This window comes from Propithecus coquereli, unplaced genomic scaffold, assembly GCF_000956105.1.
Source record: "Propithecus coquereli isolate 6110/MARCELLA unplaced genomic scaffold, Pcoq_1.0 Scaffold137, whole genome shotgun sequence".
Taxonomy (NCBI): Eukaryota; Metazoa; Chordata; class Mammalia; order Primates; family Indriidae; genus Propithecus; species Propithecus coquereli.
Genome location: NW_012137969.1, coordinates 2,483,941 through 2,507,019, shown reverse-complemented (window position 1 = coordinate 2,507,019; position 23,079 = coordinate 2,483,941). Strand labels below are relative to the sequence as shown.

Sequence of the window (23,079 nt, the reverse complement as noted above, 5' to 3'; positions counted from 1 at the left end):
TGACCTCGTTTAAGTCTTGATTTGCACAAACCAACTGTAAAAAGGACACTTTTTAGTCAAGTGGAGCAACCTGGATACAGACTGGAAATTGGATGACATTGGGGACGTACTGCTTGTTAGCTGTGATGATGGCCTGGTGATTATGTTACAACAGATGTCCTCATCAGTCAGATGCAAATGGAAGTATTCATGAGTGAAATGACGATGATTTAAAATGCTCTGGTAAACAAAACACACTCCAACAGGTAGAGGGACAGATGAAAGATTAGCATCTTACTAAGCTGTGTGGTGGGTACCTGGGGGTTCATTATTCTAGACTCTGTGTATATCTGACAATTTTTATTAACACAAGCTTAAAAAGAAGCGAACTGATGTCATCTTGTCTCACTTAATTATAACAAATAATTGCAGTCACAACATTAGCAAGTGGTGGTAACCCACTGCAACCAAGACCAAAAATAACCAAAAATGTTTAAAATTAAAATTTATCAAAGTAATGTACAGCATTAAAAAAGGTCAAATAGAACATAAAGCCTTATGAGGAAAAGCAACAGAATTCCTTCTCTGAGCCCTGCTCCCTGGAAACCACTTTAAACTGTTTTTAGACAACAGAGTTATGCCACTGTTTAACTTATCACCTTTAGACAATGTACCGACTTTCTATCATCCCACGATGAGTGTATGACCTCGCAACTGCCCTCCCCCTCCTCTCCTGTCCTTTATAGCCATTCTACTTCCTCCACTGGTCACTTCACACTCCAAATGGCTTGTTTCTCCTTCCACCAGGCACAAGCATAAAACTTACATCCAATATGTGTTTTGTGTGTAAAATAATTTTGATTTAGTTGCCAATTAGTTTTATACCAAAATCTCAATTTCCAGCCTCTCCTGTAATCTCAGGAGATCTGGCACCACCGGAGCTGCATTCCCACAGGCACTGCCCACTGCACGTGCACTGCATGGTGGCTGCCCCCCGGGGACAGAGCCTGCACCAGTCACTACTGAAGCCTGACCCAGCCTCAGGTCTAACCTCTGCAGATTTCCATGGGCATTTGAGTGTGTGACCCCCTGAGGGAACAGGCTGATCTTTTTAATGTACCTTTTAAGTCTCTACTTAAAAACTTAAGGAATTTCAAATATATTTAAAAAGTATCCAGAATAGTTACTAAACCCCAGGGACTATCTCATTCTTAAAAACTGTCAACTCGTGGACAATCCTGCCCTATCCATTTCCCCTATCCACATATTAATCTCAGACATCCTATAATTTAATCGATACACATTTCAGAAGGTATCGGTAAAAGATAAGGAGTTTTGGAAGCTCCACAGACCCTCTCCCCAGGGAAACGACCATAACTGAAGAAAATTATTAAAAAGCACCATTTAAATTTCCAGAGGGAAGCTATCCTTAGGGTAGACAGCAAATGAGATATATTTACTCAAGAAAATCTACTAAATCTCAGTATGAACAGTGACGAACTTTATGGCTGTAAACACATATATTAAAAAGAAGAAAGATCTCAAATCAGTAACCTAACCTTTCATCTTAAAATCCTGCAAAAAAGGAAGACCAACTAAACCTAAAGCAAAAAGAAGGAAGGAAATAATAAACATTAGAGCAGAAATAAATTAGAGAGGGAACAACAATAGAGGAAATAAAAGAAACCACAAGTTGGTTCTCTGAAAATATCAACAAAATTTCAAAACTTTTATCTAGACTACAGGCCAAGAAAAAAAGAGAGAAGACTCAAATTATTAAAATCAGGAATGAAAGAGGACACATCAATACTGACTTTACAGGAAAAAAAAAGTGTATAAGGCTATATAATACTATGCCAACAAATTGAATAACTTAAATGAAACTGACACAAACTGCTGAAACTGACTCAAGAAGAAACAGAAATTGAAATAGACCTGTAACAAGAGATTAACTAATAATTTAAAAACTTCCCACGAAGAAAAGCCCAGGTGCAGATGGCTTTACTGTCAATTCTACCAAATATTTTAAGAAAAGTTAACACCAATCCCTCACAAAGTCTTCCAAGAAACAGGAGCAGAGGGAACAGGGGACACTTCCCAACTCATTCTATGAGGCCACCATTATCCTGATACCAAAACCAGATAAAGACGTCACAAGAAAACTACAGGCCAACAACAGCCCTTACAGCCCCACACCCATGCATCAGCTCGACCGCTGGAGGGCTGGACACTGAGGCCAGCCACATGGCTGGTCAGCTGTCTGCGTGGCCATTCCCCAATAAATACTCTGGCCATGGAGGCTCAGGTGAGCTGCCCTGGATGGCAACACCCCACATATACCATCACACATCCCTGCTGTCCACACGACTCCACTGCGAGAGGACAACTGGAAGCTCATGCCTGGTGACTCTGCTATCTGCCCCACACACCTCTTCCCTGGGCTAATTTTCATCTGTGCTCTTTAGCTATAATAAATTGCAACTGTGAGTACACTAGTCCCCCCAACCTGTGGTTTCAGTTTCCACAGTTTCATCGCGAGAGACCACATTCACATAACTTTTATTACGGTATATTGTTGTAATTGTTCTATTTTATTGTTATTGTTATCAATCTCTTACTGTGCCTAATTTATAAATAAAACGTTATCATAGGTATGTATGTATAGGAACAAACATAGTATATACAGAGTTCTGTACTATCCTCAGCTTCAGGGGTTTTGGAACATTCTGTATAAAGCCTTTTCTGAGTCTTGCAGTCCTTCTAGTGAACTACTGAGTGGTCTGGGGGACCCCCAAACCAGTAGTTGGTGTCAGAAGTGAAGGTGGTCTTCAGGATTCCTGAACTTTGCAACTGGAAGCCATTCAATTGTACACTTCAAATGGATGAGTTGTATGGTATGTGCATTATATCTCAATAAAGCTGTTACAGAAAGATAAGGACCCTTCTGCATAATCATAATCCCATCATCACACCTAAGATTACATCTATCAGGTGACTCTAAAACTGGTAATCTACTAAGCAACATGTTGCACTGGGTTCACTGAAGAGTTCAGTCACTACCCCGAGTCATTCCAAGGAGAACGATTTCAGCTTGCAAGACAAATTGCACGTTTCCACTATTCCAATTGCTGCTCTGAATTATACCTCATTTTAGTTTGCTCATTTCCAGACCCCATCTTTCCATGTTTTCTCCCTGGAATCCCCCTCCCTGTCACTCTCTCCCTCCCTTCTCTGCTCCATTACAGAGGTGAGCTCTGACATATTGAGACCTCCCTTTACTGTTCCTCGAGGGTTAGAACCACTGTTATGCATTCTGAGGTGTGCTCTCTCGTGGTTTACTCACTCCGCTGAGGGACATCCTTGTGCAAGGATGCAGGGGGGAACCTTTTTGAGACTTTTCATCTTTAATGCTTCTTTTGTCTCACCTGTGATTGACAGCTTGGCTTGGCAAAGAAGTCTATGCTGAAAATCATTTTCTCTTAGAACCGTGAAAGTATCCCTCCCATTGTCACCTAACATGTGGCGCTGGCTATGAAACTGCTAATGCCAATTATAGTTTTGTTCTTTTACAGGTGATCTGATTTTCCTTCTGAAAGCATTTAGGATCTTCGCTTCATATTTCTGAAATTGCCCAATATTGAGTGTAGGTGTGGGTCTTTTTTTTTTTTCCTGAGACAGAGTCTCACTCTTTTGCCCGGGCTAGAGTGAGTGCCGTAGCGTCAGCCTAGCTCACAGCAACCTCAAACTCCTGGGCTCAAGTGATCCTTCTGCCTCAGCCTCCCGAGTAGCTGGGATTACAGGCATGTGCCACTATGCCCGGCTAATTTTTTCTATATATTTTTAGTTGGCCGGTTAATTTCTTTCTAATTTTAGTAGAGGAGGGGTCTCGCTCTTGCTCAGGATGGTCTCGAACTCCTGAGCTCAAACAATCCGCCCACCTCGGCCTCCCAGAGTGTTAGGATTACAGGCGTGAGCCACCGCGCCCGGCCAGGTGTGGGTCTTTTTTATTCATTGTGCTAGTTGTGCTAGACATTCAGAGGGTCTTCTGAATTTATGTCAAATACTATATGGGAGGGGATGAGGAGCTATTGCTTAAAGGGTATAGAGTTTTTGTTTATGGTGACGAAAATTTTTTGAAAATAAGACAGTGGTCATGGTTGCACAACATTGTGAGTATAGTTAATGCCACCGAAATGTACACTGACATGTACACTTAAAAGGGTTAAAATGGCAAATTTTATAGTATATATGTTTCACCACAATAAAAAATATTTTAGGCCGGGCACAGTGGCTCTCACACCTGTAATCATAGCACTTTGGGAGTCTGAGGCTGGAGGATTACTTTTGGCCAGGAGTTCAAGACTGGCCTGAGCAACATAACGAGACCGCATCTCTACAAAAAATAGAAAAATTAGCTGGGCATGGTGGCGCGCATCTGTAGTCCCAGCTACTTGAGAGCTGAGGCAGGAGGATTGCTGGAGCCCAGGAGTTTGAGGTTGCAGTGAGCTATGATGTTGTCACTGTACTCTATCCTGGGCAACAGAGTGAGACTCTGTCTCCAAAAAAAAAAAACAAAACTTAAAATGATATTTTCAATTAACCTGACTTCAAGTTTAACAACCTAGACTCTTTCATATCATCCTATTTCAATTTTATAGATCCAACTTCTCTAATTACTGGATACTAACTTTTAAAATTTCCTGTTTCCAGGATCATTTTCATTTCAGGGCCCATGGTTTTGCTTTTCCAGTCATATTTAAGAAGGAGGGAAGGCAAGGCTGACCAGGGACGGAGGCGTCACTGAGTGTAGGATGTGGGTTGCAGTTTCGCTGGGCAGACAGAAACGCCACAGTGAAGAGGCCCTTATTCTCAGGGGCAGATACCCCTGCGAGCTACTCTAGGTCTCTCCAGATTGTCTACTTTCTTTCCTTTTCCTTTCCACAAAGGTTGGATACTTTCTTTAAACAGAGCCTCAGTTTTGACCCGGGGTTAGGTGCTGAGCCATGGGCCTGTCTGTCAAGAATGGGGCAGCGGTGGCTGACTGGTTTCATACAGCACTTCTCTCACTCCCTGCCCTTCCAAGCCCACTGCCACTCCTGACTCCTCGGGTGACCACCTCCAATCAGGAGCTTTTCTGGGTTTCTGCAGCGCAGGGAAGCTCTTGCCTTAGCACATCGTTCCACTCGTACTCTAGGCCAGCGCCTCCTCCAGTCTCCTCTATCAGGCGCCGCTCTCACCACCCTTCCAGCTTCCAGACAGCTGCAGGACTCCCTCATCCTCCGATGTCCACTTCCTTCCTGTTCTCCTACGGCATCGCTCCTAAGTTTTTATGAATTAAAACTTCATTGCAGTCTTAGGCAGGAAAGAAGACAAATGTGTGCTCAGTCTTCTTTCTTGAAACAAAAACTGCCTTTAATTAAAAAACTCAACCTAACATAAGAACATAACCTTACAAGATAATATCCTGACAGAAACTAAACTATCCTTATAGAATTAGCAAGTCCACAGCTTTAAAATCAGAGCAAAAGCAGAATTCACTGACGTGCTGTCACGGCCCACATCCAGGAGGCATTTCACAGGCAGCATCAGCCTCTGACAGCCTTTGATTTGTGAGCATGCAGGACTTCAAATGTGTGTGAACCACAGCCTTAGACAGTTATCCTTTCACTAATAACAAAATTGTATAAAACAGGAGGAAAATACACTCACTACTCCAGAAGAGCACCCATTTTGAGTTTTACAATAATTAGAACTTCCAACATCTTTTCCAAGAAACATTTAAGAGGTTTGCATACGTACTCATGTACACATGCAAGAAAGATCTACTTCAGTATTAATCTGTAACACTGGAGGGAAAAACAGTTGTTACCTTATAAACAATTAAATGGAGCTCTTCATAACTGTCATCTGTATTTACAAAAATTTTGGGGAATCTGCATTTTGCTTCTGGATCATTAAGGTTCAAAGGTCCAGTAAGAAATCTTAAAAGTAAGCACAGACATGACTCGATTCAATTAGGTAAATTATAAACAGGAATTTATAAACAGAATACATTCCTAGTTAATATATATGAATTTTTTTGATGCTTTAGATGCTATTTGGAAAACACCAAAGCAGAATATGATAAGGTAAGTTTTAATTCACTGGAAAGAACAATTTCCTCTGTGAATTACTGCTAATAAAACAGCACAAAGGTAATTCAATGTTCACAATTTAATACTATCTTTACCAAAAAAGATAATAAAGCCCAACATCTTAAATCAAATAACAAAGTCCTACCTTCCATAGTGTTGAAGATTTCCTGGCATTTCTGCCCTTATTGGAGAATCCCTTCCTGCCAACTGCAAATAAATTTAATATTGAGAACAACTTATTAGACTGTTTACTTTCAAAGCTTTGACAAGCAATATTCATATCTACTGGCTGCTTCTGTACCATTTTTCTGGATCGATTTCCCATATTCCTCCTCACCAAAAAAGAGAGAGTGGATTAGAGGAGTATATAAAGAACTTACTGATTTTATCCATAACTGTCATAATATAACTATATCCTACCCTAAATTTCATAGACCGATTTAGTTTCTTTTATAACAGTAACTGAAATTTCCCATGTGGTTCACACATGCTAGACAATGGCATAAATAACTTAATTTCATCTTGTGTCACCCCATGAGGAATGTATTCTTTCCATTTTCTAGATGCAGAAAGTGAAGTTCACCAATGCCTACGGCTCCTATGCAGCAGGCCAGTCTGATGTCAAAGTCCCTGCCTTTCTGCCACGACACCGCACCTCCTCAAAGATTTATATCTGTAATATGTTCCTAGTTTATTTTGCTGAAAATATACTATTTCAACAAGCATAGGAAATGAAAAAAATCCAAATCCAATTGTCATGTTAGCTAAAACTTGTTATTCTTCTAAAATTGTTTGACACTGTTCTGGTCTAAAGTTTTAGCATGAAACTTTAAAAGATTCAAAAAACACAGCAAATCCAGTGGTAAGAATGTATAGCCCAACTCTCAGATATGCAGTTTGCATTGCAAGAGACTTCGTGCACCCGTTTACATTGCCATGCTGTATTTGCGGCTTCCTATTTTATAAACCTCGCTCTTTGCATATAATAAAGTATCAAATAGAGTTTTCATTTGTGGCACCAACACAGGCTGAAAAGCCTCCTGAAGCGATCCTTAAGGGCACATACACATAAGCAGGTGCTTCAGTGTCGAGCAGACCCTGAGATCGAATCCAGGCTCTGCCACTTCCTAGCTGGGTGACCCTGGGGAAGGCACTGAAGCCTCCCAACCATCCATCTGTAGATGGAGATAGAGGACCCAACTCTTATGGCTGTTGTGAGATGTCATGAGGTAACATGTGTATGCTGGGCACTGCTACGGTGTCTGGTATGTAGCAAGCACTCCAGAAACGTAAGCCACTGAATTCAAACTGCCCAGAAAAGAACTAAGTACAGGACTAAGTCCTTCACAAAACCTCCTTTCAGTTTCTTATCAGAGATTTTTCCTGTTGTTTTAAATCATGGCCTTTAAAAACAGAGAGGAAGAGGGAGGGAAGAGAGGGAGGGAGGGAGAGAGAGCACAGGTGAAGAGAGCGAGTGCATGCGTGCACTTGAGCCAAGATGATTTTTATGGACCATGAACACTTTTCATTTCCAACCTAACTAACGCTACAAAAGGACACTTTGCAGGGAACAACACTACAGCACTATTTAAAGTTCTCTGCAGAAAATTGGGAAGTTAAGTATGAGTGGAAAATCTGGTCAGGCAATACACTAATAACATCTACTCAAAATTAGATCTCATGTTTATAGATGAAAAGACTATATAGGATTAACCATTATTTTGTCAAAGATGCTGGCATTTTCAAAGTTCCCGGAACCGTACCTAAAAACCAGTTTTTCTTCTACCCAACGAATCACTCCTCTAGAAAGTATATCTTTGCTACCACATTTGAACCCAACAAACTGGGAGAGCTGGCATGTGGTTTTCTGTGCTACTAAATGGTACGCAACTAAACAAATATCAAACTATTAACAAAAATATAGATCAGAAATGTCCCGTGTACCACCATCTTATTCCACCCTCTTCCCTGTGCCCTCAAATGTGTGAGTGTGTGTATCTAGTACCCAATCATACCTCAGGTTCGATGTGCCTTGGAAAAAGAGAGGTGGTGAGGTATTTGTATAAAATTCTCATGTCATCTTGTTCTAATCCACTCCTGAAACATCAGAAAAGCACTATGTCAAAAGTTTGGAATTGGTCTCCTGTCTTTCCACTGCTCTGTGATGGAGCTCATCTGTTTTTCTTTTACATTGTATCAAGACCACTCTTTGGGAAATTCAAGAAGGGAGTGAGTTAAATCTGAGTTCCGGTATCATGACTTGTAAAAGGCTGTTTACAATGGAGTATTACTCAATTGTAAGAAATGACAGTGATCTAGCACCTCTTATACTTTCCTGGATTAAACTTAAGCCCATTATCCAAAGTGCGGCGCCACAAGAGCAGAAGAACGGGATCCATTTGTACTCACCATCAAATTGGTACTAACTGATCAACACTAGGTTGATCACATGGCAGAAATACTCTGTAAGGATTAGGGGGATGGGGGCAAATCTACAACTAAAGGACATGGGGAGCACTAAAGGGAGGGAAGGGCATGCCTTTAATCTGCATTTGGGTGAGGTAAAGACACAAAGTGTAACTATAATGTTTGTACCCTCAAAAACCCTGGAATAAAAAAAAAAAAAGGCTACTACCATGCAATCTTGTGTTTTATATGCCATTTTAAATAAAAAATCACAATGGATCTGATTTTCTGGTTGAATTCCATGTAGGATTATTTGGAGGCCTTAAGATAATAACCACACTGCTCCATTTTGGGAACAGATGTCTCTTCTCTTCCTGGCTTATACAGCAATGCTGCATTCTCTCCCCAGCCCTCTGGAAAAATACTGGTATGCTGCAGACAGGGAATGCAATCCTAGGTCTCAGAAATGTATGTGGATTCTAATTCTCTAGATCTCAGTGTAGACAAAAAGGGGGAAGGGAAGGAAGCAAGCTATCAGACAAACCATCTAACCCGAAATGAGACAGGAATATGGAACACGTGGAAAAGGCACTGAAAAATTAGCAGGCATCAGACTCTTTGACATCAGTTTTTTAGGAAAGTAAATAAACAGTGAGGCTACATCTTGGGTTTTTCTATTCAAAACAAATTGAAATATCCTGGAAGAAAATCTAACTTTACATAAACCAGGCCTTTATACCATATTCCAGAGTCTCTCTCTTTCTTTCCCAGTGAGGTCATATGTTAGAAAAACTTATAAATTGCTGCCCACTTCCCCAGGCTCTTCCACTTTCGTGTTTTACCTTTTCCTCTTCCAACATTCTTTCTTCTTTCAAGGTTTGATTTTCATGAGTCTTGTCCACAACTAAAACTATATGGGAGCCCTACACTCTTCTAAAGCAGGAAAGCAATTTTTTTTGGTGTGTGTTTTGTTTTCTGCCAAGTAGACAGAGAAGTCCCAGGTGCAAAGAAAGGTAAGGTCAAATGAGAAGAAGGGGCTAAAAACCTTTAATACTTGTCTTATGTCAACAGCAAGTCCAGAAGTATGCAGCCAACTAGGCAGACTGAATTTCTGAATCACACGTATGGAAAGTGACCAACTTCTTTCTTTTGTACAAATAATTGAGAGAAAAGAAAAGAAAGGGGAAACCAAACCAAAACCTGTTCTAAATGTTGTTTTCCTTTTAAAACATAAACAAGAAGTCCTGCAGAGCAGGGTCGGGGAGGAGGGGGAGACAACAGGAAGAGGACAGCATATAAAGAACTTATGCGCTGGGCGACTCCTCTTCATAAGCTGCACTTCTAATACCAGCAGCTACTAGGCACATCCGGCTATTGAGCATGTGAAATGTGACTGGTCAAAATGAGTGTAAAATACACACTGGATTTTAAAGACTTAGCACAAAAAGAACAGCTTATTAATTTTTAAATATTGTTTACCTGTTCACATAATATTTTAGATACACTGGGTTAATACATATTATTAAAATTAATCGCACTAGTCTCTTTAAAGTGGTTACTAGAAAATTTAAAATGATACACATGGCTTGCATTATGTTCAGGGCTGTCCTAGATCAGAGGACATGAATAGGAAACAGCCTACAGAAGAAAATGGAAGACAACATTTATGAACTGCTTGCTGTGTGCACTGTGCTTAGGGCTTTCTATTATTTCACTTAAGATCGCTAGACATTAATACTTTGGTGTTGGTTTTGGGAAATTAGAAGAGAAAAAAAATTAAGTGAATTTGCAGCTGGCTGTTCAGAGCACAGAACACCAAGTTGGCAGGTTTCCACTGTGCACGTGGACAGGTCTCTCCTTGTAATGTCTCCATTAGTTTTGACCATGGCAGGTCTCTCTCCGGTTTGTCACCCCCATTCCTGGGCCCTCTGATTACAAAAATAAATACAGCAGTATCATATTATAGTTATGCAACATGTTACCACTGAGGAAAATTTCTTATTACTGCATGTAAATTGTCAATGATCTCAAAATAAAAAGTTAAAAAAAAAAAGAGCTTTTTCCATATCACAAATAAACACACAAGGCAAACAAAGCCCGGCACGGAGAGGCCCAGATAATTCAGGACTCCATCAATGGTTCATATCAAACAGGAAATCAGTCACTCATGCTCAGACGTGCAGATTGTTCTCCAAGTCTCTCAAATACAGTTATTTGATATGACTATTTTCTCTTAAAAAACCCCCAAATATTTTCTTTAGCTTAAATCTCAACCAATTCTTTCGTGTGCATAAGATGGTACTACTCTGTCAACCTGATTTTTCTTTTTGCTTTGTATTAACTTTGTGCTGTTTTTACCTCAACGCTGAATGGACTTTCACCTATCACCCCAACTCTGTCTGGGTAGAGACACCGAGTTATTTGAGAACTTCTTTTAGCAGAAGCACCACCAAGAATAAGGTGGCTATTATTCATTCCAGAATCCTTCATGTTAGGATTAGTTTAGTCTAAAATAGACTATGTTACCATCAAGGTACTGAATGTAAAATAATCTAGCAAGAGAAAAGAATATGGTCAACTTTGAGTAATTTAAGAAACAGCTAAGACATTTATTCATAAAAGTATTAATTCCTAAAAAGTATATCAATACACTAAAAAGAAAAATTTCTAGCCAGGTACACTGGCATGTGCCGATGGACCTGGCCACTCAGGAGGCGAGGTGGAAGGATCCCTTGAGATCAAGAGTTCAAGACCAGTCTGGGCAACATAATAAGACCCCCATTTCAGTTAAAAAAAAAAAAAAAAAAAAAAAAAAGGAAGAGAGAAAAATTTCTTTTAAATATGCCAAACTCCAGACAATAAACCCAACTGACATCCCACCACCACCAATAGTAGTAAATATCTAACCCTAGCATAGTCTAACACAAAATTCAAATCTATCTATTAAATGCTTAGTCCAAACAGAACTATACAATATCTTCTACCAATCATTTGCCTCGAGCCAACCACCAACATTTACTGAGCACCTACCATGTGCTAGGTCCCAGTGACATGTTGGCACAGATGTTTCTATTCTCAATCAGGTAATTTCAAAACAATATAGTATGCAATAAATACATACTCTGCTCATAAGATATAAAATTCTTTTTTGTTAAACAAAAATTTGGAACACGCAATTGTCTGTCAAAATGTGCCATTTTCCTTCAAGATCCTTCTTGTTGCTACTTCCTGGGACCAACCTTTCCCCATCAGTAGAGTAGAGGGGACCACAGAGCAGCTCTGTGCAGCCACCAGGGCTACGCACTGCTCAACTCCAGAGGATGCTATTCCCAAAGATGATGATGGCAACATGATCCCCTAGAGCTGGGCAACAGAGAGTGGAGTCCAGGCTTCCAAGGCCCAACCCTGCTGGTCACTCTGGCTCCAGCATCTCCCAGCACAAGCTGATCTCCAAGGGGACTTTCTTGCTCCAGGCCTTTACCCTTCTTCACTGAGGAGGAAGAGTTCACACCAGTGTCAGGGCTTGTGCTGTGTCCCAGAGATCAGAGTCTGAGCTACCCTTCTCTGAAACTGCGGATGAGGCCACAGGCCACTGCTGCTGGATTCTGGCCCATCAAGCTTTCGCTCCCTATGGCTGTGGATGGGCGTAACCTTGCAAGCGCCTCCTGTAATTTTCACCTCCGGAAGGGACCACCCTCCACAGACCTGCCGCTGTAGAAGCACAACTGTCCTTCCACCTCCCCACTTGCACACCAGCATTTCACTCTGTAGTTTTATTTTGCTAACACAGAGTGAATGTCACACAAAACAACTAGAGCAGGGTCAGCTAACACAGCATAAAGTTGCCTAACAATTTGTTAAATTAAAAAGTAGATGAGTTCTCATCTGAAATTTGTTATGCTGTCTTCCTAGGAGATAATGAAGTTCGCATGGAAACCCACCAAGCTGTTTACTAAATGGATTTCACATTTCTTTAGATGACAGTATTCTGCTTCTCTTCCTAAAATGGGGCTTTGAGATTTTGGCAGGGGAGGGAATGGGTTTCAGTGGAACTAGTTTTGCCTTTTCTATTAGCTGAACTCAGTTTTTAGTACTAAAATATGGCCACACCCCTATATTAAGACAGTGAGCTAGAGTCAACACAACCATAAAACTTGAGGGCCCTGGAGTAGTTGTTGGAGGGCGTCCAGCTGGCTGCTCCCTGCCGCTCCTCAGTGGCTCATCTCAGCCCACTCAGGGCCACGAGTGAACAACGTGGGTTGCCACAGAACTCTCTGAGCTCACGTCCACTCAACAGTCCTATGCTCACTCACGTGGTTTTCCCAAGAGTTTAGTCTTAGTAGTTGACAACAGTAATGTTTTCTTTCCTTCTAAAGCAACATTTTCTTCAAAGAAATCATTTTTTTTCCTACTACAAGACACAAACATACTTTGATGACAGTGGGTAATTTCCTGATTTATATAACACTTTTCACTTCTTAGATATTTTTAAAAATCTAGCTTCTTTAAAAGAAAGTATAAAAAATTATGCTTTCCACATTTACTTTATCATTTCTTTGAAGATGTTTTTGGAAAAATACCAAAATAAAAATAGGATTCCTAAACTTTACTGATGGAAAGATTGTCTCCACCTTTCATGGATCCAATTTTAAACTCCCCTGCTTGGTAATCTTAAATGAAATTACCCTAGTTCTGGTTTAAACAATCTGTTTTATTTTGACACTATCTACAAAGATCCTTCCTACCCATCTTCCCTGCTGTTAGTTCCTTTTTGACAACCTGCTATCAATCCAGTCCCTGCTGTTTTTATTATCTTTTTTTTTTTTTTTTTTTTGAGACAGAGTCTTGCTCTGTTGCCCGGGCTAGAGTGCCATGGCATCAGCCTAGCTCACAGCAACCTCAAACTCCTGGGCTCAAGTGATCCTTCTGCCTCAGCCTCCCGAGTAGCTGGGATTACAGGCATGTGCCACCACGCCCGGCTAATTTTTATATATATATATATTTTTTAGTTGTCCAGATCATTTCTTTCTGTTTTTTAGTAGAGACGGGGTCTCGCTCTTGCTCAGGCTGGTCTGGAACTCCTGACCTTGAGCGATCCACCTGCCTCGGCCTCCCACAGTGCTAGGATTATAGGCATGAGCCACCGGGCCGGGCCTGTTTTTATTATCTTAAGACTTTCTTCTTTTACGTGCCACACCTCAGGGTGTACCTACCAGATGAGCTGATCATTATAGAGAAATGCAGTGTATTTGACTATATTCAGGCTTTCCTCCATTCTATTAATAAAGGACTGGATTTTCAAATAAGTCATTTTATCCAATGGGAAGAAGCTGATTCCACCAAAAATGTCAAGTAGGTCGCATGACTGCAAATGCAACGTTTGCAAATACTGTAGGAAAAAAATAAGGCATAAAATTTACTAATAGTACATTGAATATAGCACTCTTTGACAAATGAAAATAATTACTCTTATGTCAGGTCAGACTAATACTCATGGTAGAAGTACACAACGGCAAATAGCACAATGAGAAGACTATGGGTGAACCATGGGTAACTGGGTTTGAAATCAGTACCCACTTCAAGATATAAAGTTCAAACATATCTAGTTAATGTTTATTCAGTATTGTGCTTTATCTCTTTGAAGTATTTAATTACTTATAGTAATGCTCCTCACATTAGATTAACCCCATGAGGGATCCAAGCAATAATACCCTAGAGAGACAGTGCTATCTTATACTAAAATCACATCTAAAGGATATGTAGTCAGGACAATAGTTGTAGCCACTGAAGGTGGGTAGAAGAATAATGAGGATAAGAAGAGAAATCAGGACAGTATGAGAGTGAATAATTATGGTCATTAAAGTGAAGAAACCAACAAGAAAGAAAGAAATTCATAAAAAAGTTCAAAAATAGCTATCAAAGGTGTTTTAGAGGGAAAAGTTGAATTCATAAATGGAATTTGATAGAAAGGCAGGGTGAGTATGCAAAATTCAATTACAATAAAAGACACAACAACTATTTAGGGACATTATCACTTGGGACAAATCACACTAATAACCACTAATATGATAAAGTCTGTGTCACAATCAAAAACTTTTGAGTCAATATAGATTATGGCTGTTTAATGAACAGAACCAATCCATAAGAACGAACAACTCCGATAACAGTCAAAATTTTGCCAATCAACTAATCTACCACACAAAGATTACTTCTGAGTAAGCACATACAGGAAGATGCAGGTAGAACAAGGATGGAGACAAAAGATGTCACCAAGGTGCTCTAAGGAGCTCCAGGCAAATGCAGGATGCTGTACTTCAAGTGTGCAAACCTAATGAGTTTCCTCACTGTTCTGGCTTTGCTGCAGTCCATCTCAGGTCTTTTAACCCTTTTAAGTTCTGGGTTTTTTGTAAATAAAAGACAAACTTGTCTGCATCTGTATTTCTCTGAACATCTGTTTGAAATCTACTGAAGTCATAAATAAAATTCAAAATACTTACCCGATGGAAGAATTTCTCTAATCTTTCTTTTAGAAGCTTGACACCTCCATCTTCCATGGCTTTCAAAAATGTACCATTAAAAAGCTAATGGTGTTAAAGATTGCAGGAAAAAAAATCAATTTCTCAGTATAATAAGTTCTTCTTTTTCCTTCTAGATTAATTATCAAATCCCCCCCATTCCTTTTAAATGTAGAAAATATTTACATGAGAAAGCTTGAGTTATAAGTTACAAAGAAATTAATACACTATTAAGTGATGCTGTCATTTTATGAAACCAAATTGTCTTAGACTTTTTAAAAAATTTCAACTCACACCTAAGTTTCACTTTTTCATAAACAATATCACCAAACTTTTTTTTAATTTAAAACATTTTGTCAACACTCATCACCAAACTTTTTAAATCATAAAAATATCTATAGTCTGTATGTTCCTTAAAAATGTGGACTCACTTATTCACCAATGGGGACATAAGGCTGAGAGCAGAGAAGGGGGTTCAATTGAATAAATGTATGCATAAGGCCAGGTACTCTGGGAGGCCAAGGCAAGAGGATCACTTGAGCTCAGGAGTTCAAGACCAGCCTGAGCAAGAGTGAGACCCCCATCTCTGCTAAAAATAGAAAAAATTAGCCAGGCATGGTGGTGCACGCCTGTAGTCCCAGCTACTTAGGAGGCTGAGGCAAGAGGATTGCTTGAGCCCAGGAGTTTGAGGTTGCTGTGAGCAAAGCTGATGCCACTGCATTCTAGCCCGGCCAACAGAGACTCTGTCTCAGGAAGGAAAAAAAAAATGTATACATAAACCTCATTACCTATTTCAAAGGCTCCATTATTTTCCCTCCTAAAACAGATACATAGTCAACTTTACAGTCTTTTAAAGAATTATTTTTAAACAACCTCTTAGCTTGTAAATAGGTGTAACTGGTTAGGCTCTCAGTTCAAAAAGAATGTCATGCTTACCTTGTACATGCTGTAGCACTGTTGTAGTACTGAACTATAAACCTTGTCCTACAAACAACATGAAAATATAGTATAGATCTCAACTCATGGGGAAAAGAATGTCAACTGCGTATACCAAAGTTACATTAATTCATAGCAAAGCAATATAATGCTTATAAACTTGGTCCCACAATAGTTGTGTGCTGAAAATAAGAGGTATTTAGATTCACATTTATGAACCATTAAGCCTAATTTTAGGAGGGCTTTAAACATAGATCATCAGAAGGTGTGAGACAGGGGGCACATATAGTTTTAAAAGACTATGTTTATATAAATGATAAATATAAAACTCTGTAACGTCCCCTAAAAAACTTCTACAAAGCCATCTAGTTTAAATCTCTCAACATATTCAGTAATACATTCTCATTCTAAAAATATGAAGTAAAAAAATGACACATTACCAACAACTCCTCCTCTTGGTATTCAACGATTGGTTTTCCATCTTTACTTTGCTTTTCGATTATAGGATTCCGAACAACCTACAAATTTTGATAAACTGAAATTACATATTGAATTTGTTATGATGCGTTATTTTGCCTTAATTTAAAAAATCTGAATATGCTATAACACCAGAAACACTTCTTAAAACGGCCCCAAGAACAAACACACAACCAAATAGGAATTTGACTTTAAAATTGCAACCAACTTTATTGTAATTTTTACTTCGATGCAACAGCCAGAGGACTTTCCTAAATTACTAACAGTAAAAACCACCCGTAACTTTATCATTCAACTTCAGAAAGATATACTCTGTATGTAAATACCATGACCATCCAGAAATTTTCTTCTGGTTCATTGAAGAACTGTCTATTCTTCTGTGTATGTAAAGATTTTGCAGGTTTTGATGGGCTAAAGGTCCTACAAAGGTTAAAAAAATATGTTTATGACAACTCTCTAAAGTTTTAAGAATTCACTGAGCTCTATAAAGGCATATTTAAAGGCATTACCTGGTAAATTGTACAATAGCTTCACATAATCCAACATTTCTAATTTTTTCATTCTTTTCTACTTCATTTGGATGATAAAACAAAATTTTATTTTCCTCCTAAAGTATGAAGAAACAGAAGCACAACATTAGTATAAACATTTCTTCATCTTAGCTGTTGAAAATGCTAAGTTGAACGTCGACCTCTCGTGTCAAACACACAGACGATAAAACAAAACCAAAACTGTTTTTAGAAAAACAGGAATTATCTCATCATTGTGTAAATACCGCCTACCAGTCTGAAAGCCAATTTCACATAATTTCACATAAGGCAAAGTCACATTTCATCTGAGGCAACACCAGATAATTTTTATGAAAACTCGATCTCTTGATTTCTTTCCTCATGCTAATTTGTAATACACCAACGCTTGTAAGAAATAAGGGTGTGCCCACGTGCATCCACCCACAGCTGCCCACAAATTAAATCCAGCTGGTTCACAGACATTTGGACTGACAGTCTTTAAAACGACTGTGATTTGCCGGCAACAAAACATAGCTCCGGACGTCCTTTGCGAAAGTCACCGTCCCCACCTTAGAAAAACAAAACAAAACAAACAAAATCTCTTGGAATTTATTTATTCCCTAATCCGGAAAGAAAAACTTTCCGACGGTGCTCCAAACTTGCGTTATTTTAGGGCTACAGTCCACCGCTCTGGCGCCACGCTTCTAGTGGGGAACTTCCAGTAACAAAGCCATGTTGAATTTTCATTCCCCAGAACTGACGTAAAGCGCACAGAAGCTCGACCTGTGTACAGTGATTAACCTGACGAAGCTTTGTGCAATAGACAGGCATCGATCCAGGACCTGAAACATACCCTGCCTGCGTTGCTGAGTCCCGCCGCACCCCCTGGACCGGACGCATACCTGGCACAAAACAGGCTCGGGAAAAGCCACTCGAGGTGGACAGAATGACAGGGCCGCTCCCCTCGCCGGCGCACCCGGCGGCTCCCGAGACAGACGCCAGCCGGCCGCGCCCCCGCCCCCGGGCCGTCCTCGGCCGCCGGCTGACACCCGCGCGCGGCCCCCTCCGCGTACCTCTCCCTCCCGCGGCCCGAAGCGCGGGTTGTAGATGAAGAAGCTCAGCAACGCCGGCGGGAACTGCTTCTCCTGTGCCGCCCAAGCCCCGGCTCCTGCCCCGGCCGCCGCTGCCATCCCGGCCCGGCCCCCCACCTCGGGAGCCTCCCTCGGCCCGCCCAGAGACAGCAGCCGCTAGGAGACCGCACTTCCGTCTCGCTCACCACTGCCCCGGAAGCGCTCGCCGCCGGCCCGGAAGAAATACCAGCAGCGCAGTGTACCGTTGTGGGGCGCCCGGGTGGGCTCTTTGCTTTCTGTGTCTTGAGCTGCGGTGTTTCTTACATAGGGGAGTTCAGGTGAAGGTGTAATGTATTTTGTTGGCTCTCGGATTTCTGACTTGGCTGCGAGTTTCTAGAAAAACGGAACGGGCACAGTTCTTTTGTAGAAGGGAGTGTGTGAATGCGCAAACGAAGCCCCTGCTTGGAAAGAAACACGTTTAGGGCGGACGTGCATTCATCCGGGCGATTGGCCCATTTACCTCATCTACAGAGTCCTGTTGGAGAGACCTCTGGTGTCCGCTGGATCAACCACAGCGACGGAGATTGCACTTGACCCCATTCCCCCGGCGCAGTACTGGAGGCGTGTGCGGTGGAGGGATGCGGGACCATACCTGGCCTTCTCCCTGGGGTGCCCACTCCCGGCCTGGGGTTCCCTTGCCTTGGAGTCGCGTTGCAGCAGACCGCTTGGCCGAACTCAAGGGCTTGGTTTAGGAGGCCTCGTCTGTCACAGATTTAAGTTTAGAAACAGAACCATCTCTCTTATCCAACCTGTTTGAATAGACCTTCACGTTTAGGGAGGCGATGCGTTGGAATTTGGAGATCTGGGTACATATCCTTCACCCACGAAGTCCGAGATGTTGGACCAATCACCTAGCCTCTCTCCAGTCTCTATCTCTTATTTGTAAAAATACCAATTATAAATTCCTGCCTAGTGGGAATTTCACTTTAAAGGTTTAAATGAGACTATGAATGTACATCCAGTGCTGGCACTTAATCATTATTCGACAAAGTGGTTGCTACCATTCTTTGCTCTTGACATTCCTAACTAGCTTGCTCTACTGTATGAAATTCTTCCATTAGAAATACATGTTTTGGCATTAAAGCAATAATTTTCAGAAGTTAAGTCAGCAGAACTCCCTCCACCTCAACACGTATCCTTTGTTCCCCCAGAAGTTTTATGGGGACTTACATAAAACAAACACAGAAGTACCATGGTCGAATGAGGGCTCTGGTGGTAGACTGAGGCTTAAGAGTACCTTCCTCTAGACTTTTCCAGAAGCTATCCACCATCTCCATGTCTTTTGGGGACCCTAAATCACAGACACAGAACTTTGGGACTCTAGGGAACATGGTTTGAAAACTCGAGGTCAAAAAATTATTTCCTCTGTCTCAGAGCAAATGCTTTTGGAAGAGTATGGAGCCCAAGGCTTAGGTTGGAAAACCTGCATTTGAGTTTTGGGTTTGCTGTTTACCAATTGTATGGCCTTTGGCCAATCACTTAACTTCATTTAATCTCAATTTCCTCTTTATAAAATGAAATTAATATGGGCCTCACAAGGTTGTTACAAATACTACAGTAGATGATACAAACGAGAGTCCTTTGTAAAGTACAAAGTACTAGATAAATACGTGAGATTAACTTTGTATAGTATTCCTTTCTCCCAGGACACCTCTGTGTCCTCGTACACTTTGCCTACCCCCAATACACCATTATTTGCATTAGCTGTTAGAGAGATGATACAAAAACAAAACAAAACATCCAGAAACTGAAGAAAATGCTTTTAAGTTTCCAAAGCCAAGGAAGCACCTACTTGGTGCAGGAAGCAGTGCAATTATTTACTTGTGCACAGTAGTAATTTAGAGAAAGCCAGAACTGAGAGGCTTCAAGGTCAGGATGAGGAGGAGGTAGCTGTGGCCCTTGAGACCAGGAGAGTAGAGGAATGAGGATGACTCAGTGGTCACTGTATGGACTGAGCATACTCCTTTCCCATCCGGGGCCTTGGCATGCTAGCTCCCACCCCTCAACCTTGGGAACGAAAGCAGAAGAGGAGGCTGAATTGCAGGGTGTAATTATGCACAATGGGAATTCAAATAAAGTTCAGTTATGGAAATAAAATTTAGATTTCTTTTTTTGCACAAAGAGTTTGTGAACTCAAAATTCCAAGAGATTGAGCTGTGGGAAAGGCATGTTTTTGTGGTGGAAAGGGAGCACAGTTCCAAGTAGAAAGTCACAATTCTAGAGTGGGTGGTTCTGGACAAGTTGTCATGTACTTCTCTCTCCTTCCTAACAAGAAAAGCAAGCTTCTTAATGGTAGGACTCTGTTTTAGTCATCTGCTCATTCCCATCGTCTAACACAGCGCCTGCCTCAAAGGACACAATCAGTGTGTAGAATGAATGAATTAAGAAGGCAGGAAATGGAGGATGGAGAAACAGATATCAGAGACAGACTTTTCTCCTGCAGAGTTTTGGCTACTGCGTTGTAGTATAGACAGAGTTCAGGCCACAGGCTGATCCAACATTCTAGTAAGTTCTCTCAGCTCAGTGCTGAGCTCCAAGAAAAAGATGCTAGGTAGAGGTTTGGGTTTGATATACATCTCCAAGACCATCTATACGAGGGGTACTTCATCCTGTTCTGTTGGCAGAAATATCAGATCAATGAGTCGAGTAACCAATCTTTTCTCTGTTGATTTAGAGCCCAGACACTCTGTTTCATTTAGAGGTGACTTTCCTCGTGAGGGTACATCTTTCTCCTGCAGTTAAAATTGTTCTTTGTCTCCTCTTGTAATCACCTGTAAAGGATCTTTAAAAAATGTACGATTCTTTTATTCAAAAATAAACAAAAGAAACAAATTCTGTGTGTCAGGGTTTTAATTGGAGAGGCAGGACCACTAGAAAAAATATATTTTATATATGTATATTACATGTAATAATATAATTTTTAGACATTCATTGCAGGTATTAATCAATTACGTAGTCGTGTAATACATGTAAAGGATCGCAGGTATGATGCACTTGTGAGAGCCGGGTAAACAGCCTCAGGAAGGCTATTGCCTTCATATCCGATGCTGAAAGACGTCTGCAGAGCAGGAAATCAGCAAGAGGTGGATGTACAGTCGGGGAGAGTGGAGACAAACGAGACCTGTTGAGGACAGACAGGAACCCATGTTGGTCTCTCACTACCTCCAACTCTGATAATGAGGGGGTCCTCCAGGAAAAGCTGGTGTCCTTTGTCACAGAGAAAAACACACACCTGGATTTGGGGAGGATCCCACAGCAAGGAGGTGACCCAGCAGGTAGTGGCCACCCCAGTGGACCTCCCAACGGTAAAATACTGTGACTGCCACTTACGCCACCCTCCAAATCTCAGGCAAAATGTCCTGTGGCCCACCCTACCTGGATACCTGCAACCTAAGTGAGTTGACATACTACGAAACCACCATGCAAGTAATGCCAAGTTTTGTTAAAGCCAGCCAGCAGGTACACAGGTGTTTGTTATATTGCTCTGTAGTCCCATCTGTATGTTTGAAATACTTTATGATTTAAAAATAATTTAAGGTGCGAATCCATTTACAGTCATTGTAGAACCCCCAGGAAAATAATGTCAAAACCTACCCCCGCTACAGAAAAACAAAGTTGACTTTTTGAAACCAGTGAAGACATTATGTAAATGTAATCCTTCCGGTGAATAAATTTACAGGCCAGGTGGAAGCTAACCTGGTGATTCCAATTTCATCTGTCTTCTTAAGTGTTTGCAAAGTAATACCATACCTTAACGTTAGCAGAAGAGATATAAGATAGGTTTTTGCTTGAAATTGGATTCCTGAGTACTCATTACACAAAATTAAACTGTGGTCATCACAGAGAATTAGCTATGTAGCTTGTAAACCTGTACAAATAGTCAACTTTTTCCCATCTTTACTGTTTGTTTTGCTACATCCAGTTTGCTTATGAACTGGAAAAAAACTACTTTGGAAACCTATATATTTAAAAATCGTATAATATTTCATGTGCTGAAGCAGAATACTATATAATGTTTGAAGTATTTTAATAATTCTTATCAGTCTCAACAATTAAGCACATTCACAAAGCTGGCTTTGAGATCACATCCCACTAAATTATGAACTACTCTACCAAACTATAAGTCAACACTGGAATTAAGTATAAATAGTCAAAATGAAAGCCACTGTTGCAGCCTTATTTTATAAGCAATGAAGAAAAATAACAGGACACCAGTTCTTCAGCTCTGTAACCTATGTTGCAATCTAGGCCTTCATTTCAAAGTCAAAATACATCATTCCAGCACTGAGGACAAGCTCTCTTGAGATAGGTAAAAATAAAGAAGGCAAATATTAAAATAAAATTGACATGCTTGCCAATCCCTTTTCCAGATTGTTTCTTAAAATCAGAATTTGTTGCTAATTTGGCTTAGTGACAATAATTGGGTAAATGCTACATCTCTGTTCTTCATTTTCCCTAGTTACCATGCTTCACTTTTTTTTCCCTTTAAGAGGCAGGGTCTCACTATGCTGCCCAGGCTGGTCTCAAACTCCTGGGCTCAAGGGATCCTTCCTCAGCCTCCCGGGTAGCTGGGACTACAAGTGAGTGCCACAACACCTGACTAATTTTTTGTAGAGATAGGGTCTCACTCTCGAACTCCTGGCCTCAAGCAATCCTCCTGCCTCAGCCTCCCAGAATGCTAGGATTACAGGCATGAGCCACTACACCATGCCTATGCTTTACTTTTTAGAAAGACTCTAATCTTCTCTCACTATTCTGAAATCCTCCCAGCTAGAGACAACTACTGTTAAAATTTTGCTGTATATCCTTTCATTTTTTTTTTTTCCGTAAGATACATATTGAATAGGAAATTTGTGACTAACCTCAGGTACTTTTTAAAAACATTTTTGTTTTCAAATCATACTTAACATCAAAGATTTGGAAATGCTAATATTTTTAATATTTTTACAAAATATAAACTGAGAAAAATAACAAATTAGACAGTTTCATTCTT

The 23,079-nt window shown here is 40.6% G+C and overlaps 1 protein-coding gene across 1 annotated transcript in view; it reads right to left on the bottom strand.

Annotated features, from left to right (window-relative positions):
• CCZ1 (CCZ1 vacuolar protein trafficking and biogenesis associated homolog (S. cerevisiae)) overlaps positions 1–18,241 on the bottom strand; it is a 28,861-nt gene extending 10,620 nt beyond the window's left edge. Inside the window, exons 1-10 of the mRNA XM_012639072.1 lie at positions 18,030–18,241; positions 16,957–17,054; positions 16,774–16,867; positions 16,411–16,488; positions 15,971–16,018; positions 15,017–15,100; positions 13,733–13,908; positions 8,129–8,210; positions 6,259–6,320; positions 5,849–5,960 (exon numbers count right to left, since the gene is read on the bottom strand). Coding sequence (XP_012494526.1) covers positions 5,849–5,960; positions 6,259–6,320; positions 8,129–8,210; positions 13,733–13,908; positions 15,017–15,100; positions 15,971–16,018; positions 16,411–16,488; positions 16,774–16,867; positions 16,957–17,054; positions 18,030–18,146 — 951 coding nt within the window. The 5' untranslated portion in view covers positions 18,147–18,241. The remainder of the gene's footprint in view (positions 1–5,848; positions 5,961–6,258; positions 6,321–8,128; positions 8,211–13,732; positions 13,909–15,016; positions 15,101–15,970; positions 16,019–16,410; positions 16,489–16,773; positions 16,868–16,956; positions 17,055–18,029) is intronic.
• Positions 18,242–23,079: the final 4,838 nt, after the last annotated feature.